Source organism: Hesperophylax consimilis, chromosome 1 (assembly GCF_061612785.1).
Source record: "Hesperophylax consimilis isolate HC1 chromosome 1, BYU_Hcon_1.0, whole genome shotgun sequence".
NCBI classification, from domain to species: domain Eukaryota; kingdom Metazoa; phylum Arthropoda; class Insecta; order Trichoptera; family Limnephilidae; genus Hesperophylax; species Hesperophylax consimilis.
In genome coordinates, this window is record NC_142836.1 from 38,118,213 (window position 1) to 38,137,523 (window position 19,311).

At 34.1% G+C, this 19,311-nt stretch overlaps 1 protein-coding gene across 3 annotated transcripts in view; it reads left to right on the forward strand.

Annotated features, from left to right (window-relative positions):
- The window catches only part of Tet (Ten-Eleven Translocation (TET) family protein), a 110,046-nt gene that overhangs the window by 44,569 nt on the left and 46,166 nt on the right, over positions 1-19,311 (forward strand). For 2 of the 3 annotated variants that reach the window (XM_089633406.1, XM_089633415.1), the window contains exon 4: positions 8,767-8,850. The exons of the other annotated variant lie outside the window; for it this stretch is intronic. In XM_089633406.1, coding sequence (XP_089489532.1) covers positions 8,767-8,850 — 84 coding nt within the window. The remainder of the gene's footprint in view (positions 1-8,766; positions 8,851-19,311) is intronic. 3 annotated transcript variants of the gene reach the window in all.

Consider the following 19,311-nt stretch of genomic DNA (forward strand, 5'->3'; position numbering starts at 1 on the left):
GTTCGTTCGACCAGTTTTTGAGGATTTTTTCCTTTCCTAAATTGTCTGCGTATGTACTGGGAGTACGCATAATATGGTTTATTTACTGTTTTCTTCGAGTAAACTTAGACTTTCATGCATTATGAGAACTTTAACTGTCGCCCATGAGAACGATACGTTATCACCTGCTTAAAGCTATATTTCACGGGAACAACGTTATTCTAAACAAAATAATACATTAACTAATGAAAAAACACGCTTTTTACTATAGATCAATTTATTCTAATTTATGTAAGACAACCGGTTTGCGCACTCAATGTGATATTCAGCAAACTGGTTTTGGGCTTTTATAATATAAAAATTATTATTTAAGTTATATTACGTGAATAAAATAATTCATTAATGTTCTTTCGACGGTTAGAATTTTATTTACTGTCGTAGATACGTATTTTTTTCTTCGTAAATGGGAACAAAAGCGACTTCTAGACATTTTATAAGAGGAAGTTTAGTTGAGAAATATACTGAAAGGGAACCACTTACTGGAGGTAGATGTACCCGTAGAGTTTCTTACGAAGTTTCGGCTTGGAAACTTTTAATAATATTTTATTTAACTCTTATATTTTTGTGAAACATTTCGACTCGCTTTCAGCTCTTATATTTTCATAAAATAAAAAGAAAATTCTCAAATTTCTAGGAAATTTTTTTTTGATGAGTGTTAGAAATTGACATCAATAACTACTTCGTTTCTACATTGTAGTATAGTACGTGTAAAGTTAAATGGTTTTCCACTCACCATTGATTTTATGCTTAGTTATAAAAAAAACTGTTTTTTTTTTTCATACATTGTTTCATATCAAATAGGTAAAAACCGCAAATTAAAAAAACACGTAATTAAAATATGTTTAACTATTTACATATTGAAAAATTGAATTATGTTAAGGGTCTATTTCACGATCCTCTCGATAAGCACGTATTTTCGGATTACGACTTATTTATTTTTAAAGTCCAAATATACTATTCGGAACTCAAACCTAGTATAAATGGTGTATATATACGAGATATACCTACCTCCTGCGAGTATTTATTTATTGTTTTTAAGAGTCCCAATTGCTCGCAACCGTCGTGAGTCAGTGAGAATATGGCATCCACAGTTGGGGTATGTTGAGTGATGAAGGTAGTGGGGAAGGGAAGGAGATGGAGAAGAGGAAGGTGGGGGAGTATTATGATGAATAGTTATCGAGAAAGTGATGAAATACCCCTTCTCTAAACTCTCGCATTATTTTTACACGGCTGTCAAACAAATATATATTTTTTTAATAGCAGTTCTTGGCTAGCCTAAGATTGTCTGTATTGTTTCATGGTTTAGAGCAGTCTCAACTTAGCCGAAGATCCACAAATGCCAATAGTGACAATCACCATTTATCGATCAACTCGAATAGTTTTCTATTGCACACACGGAGAAAACTTACTGATATAAAATATTGCTAATTTATTAAAAATCTCTTTGAATTATTCGTATTCCTGGTTAAAACTAGATTTTTCTCCTCGCATAATTTTATATTTTTTCAATGCTTGAAAATATTGCCTGGATCTAATTTTATTAAATGTTATATTACCTTAAGGTTAAACGCAACGCTCGTTGTATTCTACGTGTTCACAGATGGCGTTAATTAATTAAGTTTGTTTAAATACGCTTTTGCAAGGTATTGCTTTACAGTATTAAGACAAATTATTTGTTTGCGCCCTCATATACGCAATATGAATATAAATGTGTTTGTATGCATTTCTTGAAAGAATTGAAGTTTTATACTGACAAAACTATTTATTCGTATTGCGTACGTACGGGCGCAGTGAAAAAAATCATCTTAATAGTGTAAAGCATAACTTGTAAAAAGTGTTTTAATAAAACGCCATTTATGAACACGTGGATTATAACGAATTTCGCGTTTAACCGTCTGAGTGAAATCCCTGAAAATCGAAGTAACATTAGTCAATGTATCAATTGACATTCACCCAACTGCCAAGTGGCGCGTAAGGGACAAAGTGACCAGTGGCGTGTACCCAACTGGCCAGCTCTCAGCATGCAGAGGGCAATGCCTAGGGTGGTTCGCTCTCCCCTTATAGCTTACGACTGGCCGGCCCGTCCCGACCTATGATAAACAATTCCCCATTCATACCGTATTCTGTGACGTCACAACCCTCATGTCGGTCTTGGGCTGATGGGTGGCCTCACTGCTCACCTGACTAAAAATTGCTGCATACTCTATTTATGTACAAATTTAGTAACGTTTTCATTACGAGGGTGCCTAATCCTACAGCCTAGGTCGCGTCTGCAGCTTAATGCAAATGTCTGGTGGCTAACTTGCTGCAGAACACTACTGGTTATTTATTAAAATCTTGTAATGTATTTTGTTTGCTTTGTACATTGAGCTCGATTATTTTTTTATGAAATGCCAAATATTGATATTCCGCTGACTGAGCGTAGCGAAGTTCTGCATTAACTCGACCGCTTTACATTTTCTCTGTCTGTAAAATTGTTTGTACGTTCCGTTTCCGTTTCAGAGGGTCAGTAAAGATTCCTTTATCAAATTTGAAATCTTCGTGTTTATTTTGACTTTCTTATTAGCATTTTTTCAATTTTACGGTACCTAACTGCCTGAAGAAAGTTTGAAGAAAATAATTATACTCGTTGAGATAGTAACGTTTCTTTGGACAAATTATTTTATTCCTTATTTAAAAAAAAAAATATTAAAGTCAAATAAATTATATATTTCATGATTAAGTATTTATGATTTTAAAGGAATTTGATTTATTAAATATGAGAAAATTAGAAACATACTTTTTTAACGCAAGGTTTCTGTTCTAAGAATTGCTAGTTTAATGTCTAATAATATCACAAACGTGCTGTTAGATTCATATAAAAACTATGAATTCATGTGGATTCTTTTTTACAACAGCAAAAAATTACAAGTATGACCTCTGGTGTTAAGAAAATTGCACAAATGTTTCTGATTGGATTTTCTAATCCATTGCAAATATGTTCAGGTCGTAATTTCATGAATGAAGCTTACGATTTTCAATTAAACCGCCAAGCAGGCCTCATATTGTTTATTCCTATATTTATTTGTTCAATAAGTCATACTCTATTATTTTGAGTATGCGGCGAAACCGGAAGGTAAAATATAAAACTTAATACGTACGCTACAGAGGGCGCCATATTATTACACTACGTACTTCCATTATCGACATAATATTCACCTTTGTACACCACTGCACAGGGCGTCCCTTGACTGCGAAATTTATTTCTGTGTTGTCAATAATCAACTGCCAGAATCTCAAGCCAATACACTGTTTTTTTTCAGCATTAGGGTAGCTTTGAATGTTGACTGACGTCACTCACCCCCTTTAACACAATTCCGAGAAAGTCTTTGATTTAAAAAATCTCTTTGGGCGCAGGTTAAATGGTTACGGTGACACCATCATCCCCTATCACTCGCCCCACAAATCGAGAGGGTCAATAGCCCGTTTACCTTGTTCCTTGCACCCCTTTATAATATAGGGGTACGTTATGATCGCATGAATTAAACTAAAACTAAATCAAAGACACAATATATGTACTGAGTTAACGAACTGGGTCTTATCTTGTATCTTCCTCACCATTCGTATATTCATTTTTAAACCCGAGTTCCTAATGTACCTACTTACAAATCATTGTACCATAATTTATCCTCCTTCCTGCAAAGTTTTTAGTATCTCTCAAGTTGTAAGCCTAAACTTTCGGAACGTGTTATATTTTTGGGTTCCTAAGTTTATTTCCTTGTTGTAACTTCTGACATCTTAACTTATATTCTGCTATAAGGTAAAACTATTTTGTCATTGAAGTAAAGCTTTATATTGAATTATGAAGCAATCTACTTCATTTTAAAATAAAGGTTGGAGTATATTATGTAATGTGGGTATTGACTAAAGAACCGATCAATGTAACGCTGCATTGTGAATTTATCGAATTCTTTTTGATTTAAAAGTGGGTTGGAATAAATATATTAAACAATAGAATTTAATGATTAAGAAATAGATAAAAGCAAAGATTTTGATTAAATGATGTAACTAATTGACTTCATTTTTAAATAAAGGTGAGTTAGAACATGCTTTTGATGATTATGTAACAGAACAACGCAAATATTTCGCTTGAATGTTATAAGTAATGGATAAAATTTTGAAATATAGATAGGATGGAATTTAATTCCATGATTAAAGAACAGATCAAAGCATACATTTTGGTTGAATTGTGAAGACATCGACTTCATTTTGAAATAAAGATGGGTTGACACATAATCAAGGAACCGATCTAAGAAAACCTTCATGTTGAATTATGAAGTCATCGACTTCACTTTGAAATAAAGGTAGGTTGGAACATAGATAATGTTATGATTAAAGAAAGGATCGAGGTCAAGGCCCCGAGGACTCCGCGTTACGCCCATGTTAATGATGGTCCTTTTTTTTTAACAGTAATAATTTCCTATTTTAGTTTCGTTCGCCTCCCTTATGACATCCCTTATGTTCGGGCAGCCTGCTCGTGCTACTGGCAGGGCTGCCACAGCCCAATATGTTAATTAATTAATTTAAATTATATACTTAACAATGCAATATGGGATTTGGTTACGAAGACGCATAATATCTAAGTTGTTATGGTTAACATCGTTACATTTCTGTCCATACCGCTAAACAGCTGTTATTTAACGGTTGATATTTAATAATGAAGCAACGTAACAGTTTTCCTTGGATATTTTTTTTTAAATAAAAAAGCCTCGTCAAACATAAACTAGAATAACATATACTAGTTTTTCAAATTTTATCTTGATATGTTTCAAAATACAATTTTACAATACGTTCACGTTTGCGGGACATAATATCAAGAAAAACAGATTGAAAAAGATTAACTTGAAATATTTTTATGCAATAAATTTTAGGAAACATCATATTGTTGAAAGCAAAAGGTTTAGGTATATACATTAAGAAATGTATTTGTATATTTTGAATCTAAGTAGATTCTAATAGCGATGTGTAATACAGCTGGTAAGTAAGTACGGCTTACTATCGAATTTGTGGCGTTCCTAACGTACGACAACAAAGGAAATATATATATGTGTACGTGTAAGATTTGTAATGCCGACATAAACATAATGTAAAAGCAAGCATACTCAAGAAAGATAAGATATGAAGTATAGGTAAATAGGGAGCACGCGTCAGTTGTGACAATTGGCACGAGTTCCATTCAAAGTTAGAAAAAAACTTCAGCAAACAACCGTAAGCTTTATTGATAATGGAAAATCCAACGGCCACTCTGTAAATACGTAATTTAGCAGTTAAGATTAGGTTTAAGGTAAGAAAAGATACCGTTGGTACTCTATGCAGCATCTTCTTTTGTTGTTTAGGGGTGATTGTACCTACAAGATCGCGTAGAAGGTTATCTGAACAGCTGACTTAACTATTGTGTCAATTTGATTGTTTGGTTCGTGCCAAGAAATGGCACACCTTTGGGGCAACCGGTGTTAAGTCGTTGAGAAGTTCATTATATACGGAAAACGATAGCTAAGGGCGTGCTGCTTCCTCTTTCTCATATCAACCAACTCAGTGGCAGAATCATATTAAGTAATTTATGATGTTAATCTAGTTATTTAACAGCCGACTTTTCACATGTTTTTTTTTTAGTTAGAAAATAAACAGGTTGATTATATTATAAGCCTTAAAAAAGTATATATTTAGGTTACAACGCAATGCTCAACGTTCACATCTTGCAAAACATAATAAAAACTTTGCATAATTATATAGCTAGGAGATAAACAAAATAAATCTATATAAAAATACTGGTGTTATACATACATACTTCTTTTAATGAGTTTATTGATAAACCTCGTGATACATCTTATTTTTTTAGTTTGGGGGTGACAGATCGCGGAGAATGTTATCCGAACAGCTGAATGTGTACATATTGTGTTGAATTGATTGTTTAGCACGTGCCAGCAACAGCCCAATTTTGGTATTCTTATATTTCTGCCGCTGAGAGCTCCGTTAAAACCTTTCTTTGTGTTGCTTATATCTTTATGGAAAAAATGGAGAGGTTATAGCGGAATGCATTTGAAAAATCTACTATCTTTTTGATTCTTTGACCCTTGCCGAAAGAGGGAAAGTCATATCTACTCAGCAACCGGTGCTAGATCTTTAAGAAGTTCATAAAATGTAGCTATTATGTGATCGTACCAGATTATCTAAACAGCTGACTTATAAAAGCTTTGTGTTGACACTATTGTTGTTTGGCCCGTGCCGGTAAAAAGAATCCCACCTTTGCTGCCATCGGATGTGAATATTCGCCAAATGTGACAAACTAGCTATTGTCGTTATTTGTATCATATTCACGATAGCGCCGTACCCGGTGGCGGGTGGTTGTGCGACCTGGAACGGCCTGGATGGTTGCGGGTTGCGGGTTGTGGCAGCCCTGGTGTGGTGAGCGTGCCGGCCAGGTGTGCACCATGTGTGCCACATCTGCCGAGCCAACAGCCGCCCGACAGACAACACAAAAAACTAATCAAACCCGCTGACTGTATCGAGCGAATTATTTCATTTTATTTTGTGGGGCACCTAGGTACCATAGTCAGATTTATTAATATAGTTTTGTCAATGGTTAACATCGTATAGACGTCTTGCTTAGCTACCTGCTTGCGTAACTTCCTCGTAAAGCTAAAGCAAAAAAAAACGACCTAATTATTTACGCACGTTTAATTAATGTTAAACGCGACGTTTGTTATATTTTACGTGTTCATAGATGGCGTTAATTAATTTATTTTATTATAATACGCTTTTTGCAAGATATTGCTTTCCAGTCATCAAGACAACTTATTAAGACAAATTATTTTTTGCGTCCATACATACGCAATATGAATATGAATCAAAAGTTTTGTTCGTAAAAAAAACTCAATTCTTCAAAAGGCATACAAATAAAATGCTGGATTGAATCATTGAGTGATTCATACTAGGTTGTTATTTTTACTATCTATTTGTTTTCATATTCAGGTTTCAGAACTTTTTAGTGATTGACTTTATAAATTAACCATTTATAAATTACAGACCATGAAATTACTACGAATAAATTGAATTTGCATCTTGCGAAAATGGTTGTGGCTGAATGCATCGATTTTCCTATATCATTTTTAGGCCTCCGTAGTCGAGGGGTAAGGCTCTCGACTAGCAATCCTAAGGTCGAGGGTTCAAATCCCGGCGTGCGCACTCAAATTTTATTTGATGAATTTGTGTTATTTCATAATATATTCATTGTGGAAGATATTCTGATGTAAGATCACCATTCAGAGTTGAAACGTTGCTTGAAAAGGTTTTTGGTGACCAAATCTGAATAGCCATGTACTTCCACACCTTCCTCTTCCCCATCTCCTTCCCCTCACCGCTACCTTCACCTCACAACATTCCCCAGTTGGTGATAGCATAGTATCACTGGCTCCATACGGTTGGGAGCAGTTGTACGGTTTCGCATTAACAAAAAAAATGGAAAATCATCTCTCTTTAGGTACCTATTGATTTTTCCTATATTTTTTAAAATTTATGTTCACATTTTTGATTAAGACCTACCTACTTTGTATAATAAAACATTTAAAATGGCACTAACTTTGTTATGGTTACGTTGTCGTTCCGAATAAAATACTACTGAATTATAAATATATAAGAACCAAACATACCAAGAAATTCTTACCTACTTCTTTGTGGATACCTATTAAAATAATACATAGGAATTATATGCACCCGTACCTACGCAACATAAATATGAATTTATAGTTTTGCCCGCATACAAACTCAATTCTCTCAATTCAATTCTGTAATATTATTATAATAATGTTTATACAAGGACAAAACTATTTATTCAGCTGCCCAAATAAATAATTCAATAATTTTAAAGCATAACTTGAAAAAGTGTTTTTTTCCTAAAATTAAGCAAAAGCAGATTTGAATTATTTTATGTATTCCCTAAAAAACTATGAAAAGCATACTTATAATCACATTCATAACTTTTTATTATATTAAATGGCTTTGGAAAGCAATTTCTAATTCTAAAAATGGTAGAAAGTCAACAAAAAATAATTTTAATTGATTCGTTATTATTCTAATCACAAAAAATACAAAGAAAGTAGGTAGCTAAAATGTTACAATAAATAGTCTTTGACATAATGAAAACTAATATATTTTTCACATTTTTAATCCCTAATCTATCTGAAAGTGTCTTATATCTAAAATAATATTATTTTTTCATTGAATCGTTGTTTCTTTTCGTCGCATCATATTGTATAATAACAAAATGTTTTCTTTGTTTCAGACAACATCCTCGGTATAAAATATTATGTAGTATTTATTTAAGCGTATATATTTTTGTATGAATAACACAACCTTATGATTCGACATTAAATTTACCCACTGTGCGTGACGATTTTCCGGTATTTTCCTCGAACCAAAAATATTATTCAAGTTCACCCGTGGAAAACCACATTTACTGTGTGTTACCGCCATCGTGCGGGCACTAGCGTAACTAATTTTTTGTATCTAGTTCGGGCGCAAACCAAATTTCATAATATCGCCATTATTTTTCGATAGATGGCGGTAGTCAATCAAATTTTATCTCTTATTTTATTTTTTTATTAACATTTATTTGTTTTAATATTTTTTTGCTTTTAAGCCTTTTAAGTTATTTCTTTATTTATGATTTTCATTTTCATTTTGTTATAGCTTATTTTCGGTCCTGATGGAACTCTACAAACTGTCAAGGGTGAATCACGCAGAGGTCGCGGAAGAGGCCGAGGCGGTGGAGGGGTATGTATTTTTTTACTTTGAGTTTATGAGTTTGAACTTTTTTATTAATTATTTGATTACTTAATTAATTTTGTTTTGGTTTTACCGTGTGAGTTTTGTTTTCGATTCATTTTTAAATTCTAGCTCTATTGTGTGGTTTTGTATAGTTGAACAAAATATTACATATATCTTTTTTAAATATTACGTTTTTTGATACCTAAGATTTTTTAACTAAATACTTGTACATGTAGTTGGTTGCAATGGGGTTTTTGTTGATTTCAATGTAAGTACATTAAGAAATTGTTCATTGGAGTCAAATAATAATTATTGGGTATCATTTTTGTATATACAGCCAAAATTCTAAAAACAGTTTAAATTCAATTCAAGTATTTAATCAATTTATCAGTATTTAGTATAATAATGGGCTTATTAGATGGTGGTGGTTTATTGCAACCTTAATATTATATTATAATATTATGAGTACCAAAATTTCAAAATAACGAAACAGGTTGAAAAACAAACACCTTTTATGCAGGCAAACGAAACAACATTTCCCAAATGGGGAAGCTTAATCTGTCGAGGTCATAATTCGCATTGATATTGGTACACAACCAAAATCAGAAGGTATTCGTTTGAAAAATCACGTACGCGCAATTCACAATAATAGTTCCGTAAAATATTTCAATTTGCAGGCTGCCAACATAAGGAAAGGTAGGCATTGATGTATTCAATGTATTGTAGCTCTCTATGGAGGTAGGAACGTTTTAACTTTTAAAGTTGGTACCCAGCCTAAGTCACATTAATTACAGTGTTGTTGTCTGTGGAATTAAATGCTGCCGCGCTTACAAATAGATAGGTGGGTACTTTTTGCAAAACAAAAAAAAAACTATCCTAACCTAAATTATTGACGGTTTTTTACATTTAGCGAGTCTAGCAGTCCCCAGTGGAGTGTCATACTAATCCTGAATGTACGCGGGAGGCATGGAACTGGCGGAGGAAGGATGAAATTAGATTAGAAGCGTATGTGTGATAAAATCGTGTATGTAAAACATGTTGCACGGAGAAAAAAGAGTATTGCTAATCTCTTAAATCTCTTCAATCAAATTATTGGTAATCCAGTTAAAAACAGGATTGCTGAATTAATGGAAGATTTTTAAAAACTTTTGACATGTGCACCGATTCATTGTTACGCGGATGACAGTACAGTTCATGATAGCTTTTTGTTTGACAAGCCCCCAAAGGGCACACAAACTCCAACGGCTCGGAGGGCTTTGAAGCAGAGAATGGACGGTTATCTCGAGAGAATTTCCTCCTGGGGTAAAAATAATCTCGTCGAATTTAATGTTTCAAAGACCCAATCCTGTCTGATTACGTCTAAAAGGGATCCAAATGATAATCTAGTCTCCTTCAACGGAAGCAATCTTCCGAACAGGCCTTCCATTGATATGCTTGGTGTAACTATAAGTGACCTGCTCAGGTACGGGGGCTCCATCGAAGCCAGAGTAAAGTTGGCCTCTCAGAAGTTGGGCGTACTGTACAGGGCCCGCAGATACTTTAATAGTACACAACTGCTGACCCTGTACAAATCGCAAGTGCGCCCTACTGTCGAATTTGGCAGCCATCTCTGGTCCGGAGCCCCTAAATACCTGAAAAAACCCTTGACTCTGTGCAGAAACGGGCGCCCAACATTTGTACACGGTTGACATTTGTCACATGAGAACGGGTCGCTTCTACGATTCGTTCTTAAGTTCAACAGCTCGGCTGTGGAACGAACTGCCGGCCTCTGTGTTTCCTCCCTCCTACAACATGGGAATCTTCAAGACCCATGTTCACTCCTTCCTCTCCACAAAAAGACCCTCCACACAGCATCCCCAAAGATGACATAGGCCCTGAGGGAAATTATTTTCTTCAGGGCCTCCTGTGTGGAGTTAATATTAAAAAAATAATTTTAAAAAAATGGGTTTCTTGATAAACTTTTAGTAAAATTACGATATTATCACGATGTTGGAATACGTATTCTTAATATTTTCGCATTTCGTCATTATATTTTACCAAGGCAAATGCAGGTGCATGAACACGTGTTCTGATATATTAGGAATTTACTAAAAGTTTTTCAGGAAACGGCCTGCAATCCCGCTTTAATCCGGATTACTAATAATTTGAAAAGATTCTTAATAAATTAGCAAAACCTATTTATTTTTCTCCGTCCATGGGATCCAGATAAGTTAATTTACAAGATTATACCCAGGTAAATTATTGAGCTTACACTAACCTAACCTAACCCAGCCTAACCTAACCTAACCTAACCTAACCTAACCCAACCCAACCCAACCCAACATAACTTAACCTAACCCAATCTAACCTTACCTAACCTAACCTAACCTAACCTAACCTAACCCAACCCAACAAAACCTAACCTAACCTAACCCAAACTAACCTTATCTAACCTAACCTAACTGTTTATCGTGCACAATCCATGAAGTTAAAGAAATCTCTCTTAATTCCAACCTAACCTAATCTAACTTAACCCAACCCAACCTAACCTGACTTAACCTAACCTAACATAACTGTTTATCGTGCATAATCCTTGAAGTTCAAGAAATCTATCGTAATTCCATAACCATCCCCTAACCCTGGGTTTTCCGCGAAGCTTTAGATTGCTGGGCGTGCGCGAAATGCACCAACTTTGCGTATATCATAAGACCCGAAAGAAAACTTTAATTATCAGCTTTTATTGAATACTTTTGAATTGAAGACCTCTCTACAGAAATTTAAAAAAAAATCAATTGCATTTTTGATGACATTCTAAATTTTACCTCTGTAGAAACGAAAAAGTTTTTGTGGGAATTTTTTTATGTCTGTTATAATTTTGTTTTATGGAAAATTTTTCAACTTTGAGTATTTTTTTATGCGCATTCCTCAAAAGAGCCTCAATTGTTCGGAGTTTGTGGGACTAAGACATCCTAAGTTTGTGGTGTGTCGTGAGGCTGGAGGGATTAGAAAGGTTGAGAAGTAGGTATTTACATTCACAGGTTTCGAACCTTCCACCTTTCGGTCGATAGTGCCAAAGAGTTTTTCGCTAAGCTACAAAAATCGTCTCTTGTAGATTTAGAAAAACAGTTCAATGAGGTACGTTATGATTTATGATCTACGCTTTCATACATGGACGTTTCGTCTATTTAATAAAACTACAAGATATGCTTTAAAATATAAGACGAATTAATTGTTTGCGTATATACGCAATATGAATATGAAAAAATAGTTTTGTCCGTATAAAAACTTCTTTCAAGAAAGGCATACAAATAAAATATCGTATCGGTGATTCAATCCAATATTGACCAGATTCTTAATAAATTACCTAAAACAAATCAACCCAGAATTCCTTTTAGGGGTTTGCGAACGAAAGTTAATCACGAAATATAAGATAATAATCTGGAATAATAAATTTCTGAAAACAGCAAATTTGCCCTTTAAAATTCGTAGACTGAACCCATTTCACAGAAAATTACTATTCTAAAGGGTTTGTTTTTTGATGCGCAAAGTTCGTTGTCCTTCCCGCAGAGGTTGAACGGAGACTAAATAGGTATTCAGAGTGATATATATAATATTATGTTGTGTAGAGATATACCGAGAATGGCTAGGTAGCAGATGATGGATAGGCACTAGGTAAGCCATGTGGGCGTGTATCGTGATACAAAAGTTTGACCACACAGAGACAACATACTGATATAAAATACCCTGAATTTATTAAAAAATCTGGCCAATTTATTCGTTGTCCTGTTAAAAACGGGAGTGTAGGCCTTTAACGAATGAATTTACAGAGTTCCTAACAAAGTATCAGTTAAGAGGAAGCTACAAACCAAAAATGTGTATATTCTTGGTAAACCTTATATTGTAGGTAATAGGCAAATCGCTTTACAAACTTAGTCTAGAAACGTTCGATTTCAAGCACAAGACTGGTTTTTATTTATTTTGTAAATAATTTTATAAGAAAGCAAAAAAGTTAATCAAGTGAAACTGTCACAAATAATCTTAGCTATAGTACTGTATTTTTCAAATGTTTTTACGCGTTCAAACATTTCTATTGATTTTTTTATTTTTATTATTTTACATTTATATTTTTTATTGAGTAATTTATTATTTTATCCGTATTCTACTCAAGCGAAACGATAGGAAAACCTTCAATTTATCTAAATCATATTTTTTGGTTTTCATAATGTACACCAATTCGTTATAAAGATTAATCAAAATAGTGATTTAGCAATAAGCTTCGCCTTAAAAGCGAGTGTTTTACGAGGACGGCGGACCACGTTCATACAAATATTGTGGCATATTGATATTGTCGCATTCCGCCATGATATTTACTAGGAAAAGAACAAGTGTTCCGACATATTCTGAATGACTAATATTTGATCACTGAATTGGATTTTTTAAAAGTATTTTTGACAATGATTTGCAGGTTTTTCACTTTTTATTATTTGCTTATATTTCATAATTATGCGAAACTGCGTCTCATTATGATAATTTCATTTCGGTCAAATAGGATGGCTGGCGATAGTCAGTGGCGATATTGGCTTCCATTCAAATCTACATGGAAGACATTTCTAGTGTGTATTGTCTATTCAGTGGTAGGCACTAACTAACCCTTCGCAGACAACATAGACTGTCGAGTGTAGACTAGCCCAGACAAGGGCAATACAATAATCCATTAGAAAACACATGAATGCAATAGGTGCATAGAAGAAAAACAATTAAAAATGGCGTAAAATTTAATGCGTTCATTTGGGTGTCATTTACAAATAGTTTCCAGTAATTCAGTAATTGCTTTAGCTATGTTTAGAGACTATGTCCGAATAGCCAGTTATTTCCCAACACACCTATTTTATCACGCCGTTCCTGATTACAACCACAACAAAACAACCACTAGAATTGATGCAGGGTACTTCAAAACCTTCCTCCGCCTCATCTCCTTCCTTCATACAAACAACAGCCTCATAAGCGATGCCATCGTCCACCTGTCTGCGAGCATTTTGGAACTCTCGTGCTACGGCAAAAATCAATTATAATCAGCTTGTAATAATACCAAATGCAAATTTAAACTTTATCGGAAATATATTCTCTGCAAAATTGAGTTTATAAAATTCTTTAAAGTTATTGCGTCTGGAATATAAATAAATTTCACCGTAAAAGCGGCAGCGCACGTCGCCCAGCGCCGCGCGCCGAGTAGAATAAAGCGGAGTGCGCTAGAAGCTCCGAAGCTTTCCCAAGTTTGCGCTGCAAAACGTTCAGACGAGGCGGGAGCAGGGGCGGGAGAAAACTTTCCGTCGACTACCGACTACCGACGTTGTAATTGCAAATTTGGACGTACATACATCCACGAGGTACTGCTCCCGCCCCGAGTAATGTATTCAGCCGCCACTGCGCACGCGTGCCGGTCACAATCGATACCCAACCTTACAATACCTACGTCTTTTTTTTACTTTCTTCATTCCCCACCGGGTGGGTTCGATTTTCGAACGTACGGACGCAATTAATTCCACGTTCTTTTAGCGAAAATTTTGCGTTTTGTCTATGGAATGCTTTTTGAATCGTTTTCAGTATGGAAAAGTTAATTTTTCTAAATGGAAAAATCAATATAATTTTATGAACACTGCTTTCTGGATGCAATGACCTCACTAAACCTCAACCTTACAGTATTAGGACTTACTTAGCAGATTTTCAGAATATTTTCTTTATTGTATATTTACTTATTCAAATGTTATAGATCGAGTATTGCAATCGCACATAAATTGTTAAATTATATCCATACTTTCGGTAAGCTTAGTTACCACTCTTCTGTCTAAAAATATTAAAAATCATTATTTTACATGAGATATAAATCATATAGGTTAGGTAGCTACTATCTACTACTTCTTATATCAGTTAAAAGAAACATCTAAAAAGTTACGCTGATGAAAATGAACCTAAAAGATACAAAGATCTAAAGTAATTATGAATAAAATTATCATAAAAGATTTGAAAGTCAAAAGAAATGATGATGAAAATGATCATAAAATATTCGAAGGTCAAACGTAAAGATGCTGAAAATTATCCTAAAATATTTGAAGGTCAATAGTAAAGTTGATGAAAATGATTTTAAAAGATTCGAAGGTCAAAAGTAAAGATGATGAAAATGATCTTAAAAGATTCGAAGGTTAAAGTTTTAATGAAAACGATTCAAAAAAGTTTCAAAGATTGCGAATCGTGTCCTGTGACAGGTTTTACTAAAATTACTTACAATATTAAAATAATAAATATTCAGGTTAACATTTATTTTCATTTTACGTCCCTGTACAGGAATCATTGTAAAACAAACTCACAACTGTAAAAATGATATGCAAATAAAATCACACACGCGAGATTGTTTTGACGTTTGTCGTTGGGGTAGGTTGTTTGGCAATGGGATCGAGGCATTGTTTGAACAGGTGGTTATTCATCTTTCAGTTTATATTGAATATATCCGTTCCTATCAGCCATCAGACGTGACAAGCGGCTGCGAGTGAGCGGGGTCCGGAGAGCGCTGGGCGGAGAGCGGAGGGCGGTGAAAAGGCCGCCGTTCGTGAACCCGCTATTATTCGTCACGCTGTTTTACATCCGATCTTATATGCTTCTCTCGTAACGGAGATAAATGTATCTGCTTTCTTGAATGAAATGCGGGCACAAGTATTTGATGTGCTCAATGAAGTCCCAATATGATAAATGACTATCTTTACAGCTATTCAAATCTGCGTTGTATGAAAAATTCTATTTTTAAACTACACTTTTAGAATATGTTGACAGAAGTGCAATGTATTGTGGGCGTGTCGGTGTGCCCGAAGTGTGCTCAATTTAATCTTACTTCGGGTGAAATTGAAATACTTTTTTGTCAATAAATTTTATAGGTCTCTCTGGGTTCTGGAGTCGACTTTTCTTTTCATTCAAATCAGTATAGTATAAATTTGAATCACGGTTATGTTGATTTTATTTACAGTGTTCAAATTTGCAAAGTTTGAGCGGAAATTGCCTAAAGAATTTCAGTAATAAAAATCGATCGAACCGGTTTTTTTGGTTTGTTTCTTTTTTTTCCGTATTTGAATTGCCAGTTCAATTGATGTTTATACAGGGTGTCCCAAAATTCAACGTTATCCCTTGGATGGGCAACTCATAAAATATCATACCATGACTAATTTTTCGAGTTATTTGCACTTTTATAAATTTCGTGACAATCAATAGATCAGTTGTTCGTGTGCCACAGTTACGAAATACCACATTCTACCTATCTAATTTTTATTATTACGCAACCCAAAATAGCTTTTCTATTAAAACAATATCTGGTTTTTGAAATGGTATAATATTTCCTTCGTTGTACTTTAGAAAAAAACAATAATCATTCATTAATCAATTAATTTTTTTGTAACATTAATTTGAGTCCCAAGTTTTTTTGATTAGGTTAAGTTAATTAATGTAATTATCAATTAACAAAAAATCTCAATTCATTAAACAAATATTAAAATATCACGTAGCTAAAATGTGTTCGCAGCTTTTCAATAAGATTCGTATCGTACTCGCTGTTAGCATCGTAAAAAGCCTTATTTTTCCGTAATTTCATTGCATTTAATTCGCTTCCATTTAGGACATTAAATAATTTCCCTAGGGCTAGATTTTCCCGGACTTTGCAGACAGACAGCGCCGGGAGGACATTGCATTATCCCATTTTAGGGGAAGACAAGTAAACTCGGTTCACGGAATATTTGGATATCAGATACTATATTATATTTGAATTAAACGCATTCAAATAAGGATTTATATTATGGGCATTTTTCTACCTGATTTCGTTGATGATTGGGGTTCTTGTACAATTTTACATAGGTACCCATTTCGGTTTACACTGAAAAGTGCAGAAAAACCATTTGTCTGTACGTCGAATTTATTACATAAAAAATGTATTTTAATTGGAAATATATGAACGCATAAAATAAGCAATAAAAAAATACAATGTTATGGCTAAGATTTATCATTGACAGTTTCCCTTGATTATCCCTTTTCTTTCCAATAATTTTTTACAGAAATCATGCTAAAACCAATTTGCGCTAAAGTCGACAATTTCTGGACTCTATTTGCCAAGCGGTATTTATGCCTATTACCTACATTCCTGGTGATATGAGGCACTCTTAAAATATACTCATTGTTGACTTGTGCATTCCTCAAAGCTATATAGCTCCACAGCTCTATATAGCTCCATAGATCTAAATTACGTAGGAAACTGAAAGTAGCTGTGTCGGCATTGAAATTCCAAACAGAAAAATACGTACAAATTTTATGACGCTAGAGCTCAATGTTATAGAGTTTTTAATGGGACAAAAAATCATTATATGATACAAATTCAGGTAATGCTATATTACGTATATTGCACGTAAAATAAATTCGACTGAATGATGTAGAAATGAGATCCCTGAAACGTATGTGTGGTAAAAACATGTATGATCGTTTGAGATATGTGGAGATAAGCAAAGAATGCAAGGCTGATGTAAGCGTTTGGGCATGTGGAGTGAATGAGCGAAGTAAGGAGTGTAAGGATCATATATGACACAAATGTGAATGGTAGCAGAAGTCGGGGACGCCCGAGGAAGACACGATAAAGTAAATCAGATAAGTATCTTAGACTTAAGTAAGTAGGACCATGTCAAGAGTCAGAATAATAGAAGAGAATGTATGAATATGTTTGTATGTGAATTATAATATGAACAAGGAGTGTGTGCCAAGACCGAGTTGTTTGGCGTTTCGTCCTCTCTGTCTAACCCTGCGGAGAAACGGGGTGATGTTTAGCTAGTTAGTTAACAATAAAGATTTTGTCTGCATACTGTTATAAATATCATTTCTCAGAGTTTAAGCAAAAAGTTTATCAGCCACTTAGTCACATCAGATTAAATGTAAAAAGGCGTACTTTAAATAATTATTTTCCTTAAAGTTTTTTCCTGGAATCCACAAATGTTCACCGCAGTCAGATTATAAAAGTGAGGCCGAAAACGTTTAAAGAATATTATTATTTGTTGGCACATAAAACACGCTCGAATGTTATGAATATCCTTGATTTGTTATCAATATTGATGATAAACAAAATAAACACTTTGTATGTAGATAAGGCTAAGAAACCTGATATTAACACGCATTACTGCATTTACAATTAAATAAAGCGTTAATTTGTACATATAATACCACTGAATTGTGAATTGGCACCAATTGACTGCCGGGAATAATTATTAATATTTGAATAATTCCTTACACCAGTTGTATATTACCTGTATCAGTGGTCAAATGGTGTAAGGGATATTCTTTTTTTTCAATTATTTACAACAAGTTTAGTAATGATGTGCTTTACTGCTTTATTTTACCATTTTAAAATCTTATGTTTTTTTAGGTTAGGTTATGTTGTTTAGTTATCATCCACAAGAATAACAGCTTATAACAAAAATACGTATCTTTATAAAGTATTTAAGGTTTTAGTTGCTAGTAAATATTATAATTTGTGAAATAGAGTTTTATGCTGCTAAATATCGGTGAATAATATTCCTTACACCAATTTATCACCAGGAATAAAAATTACAAGTCCCTGCACAGTTGAATGATATAGTTTTCTTTACACCAGTTGACCAACGTGAAAAGTGAATACTCTTACACCAGTTGACTACCAGGAATAAATAATAATATGCCCTACACTATAATATACTAGTTAGAGCTATGAAAGCGAGGAACTACTGCATACAGATTACAGACGTTAACATTTCCTAGTTGCGGGAACTCCGAGCGGGAACGCATTCGCAATGCAATCAATGTAGAATCTAATCAATACATTTTGAACCGGCGTTATGGGCGTCTACGAAACTTCTACGCTACTAGTTACGAATATTTGCTTAATTTAAGGCTAACCTTAAAGTTGCTGGACTCTAAATACATAATTTAAGACTATATATTAATCAATTAGGTACATATTTTCTTTGAAACAATTGATTTTTTCTACTGTCGACCTGTCTTAAAAACCCTACCTTCGTCAGTACAATGTCTGAAATTGTATACTTTATGAGTTGTTGTTTTGTGCTGCATTGTGCGAAGTGAATTTTGGCCTAATTTTAGCCAATATCTGATAGGTAAGGGCACCAGATATATATAAAATACTCGTATATTCACACTTTTCCGGTAGGAAGGGTAATTCTACCTTTTACGATACGGAACGATACTGACAAAATCTCCACTCCATTTGTTATAAATATAATTATGACAAGCAACAATGTAAACGCTTTACAAACATCAACAAATAATTCATGATAAACACGGGTCATCTATAAAAGGGTTTGAGGTCGAAATGCCAGGAGAGCAAGCATGGTCCGGGATACCCCGAATACCCCGATTTCCCATGCATGGGCTCCCCTTCTGTTAGCGACCCAGCAAGGTCAAGTTAGGTTAGGT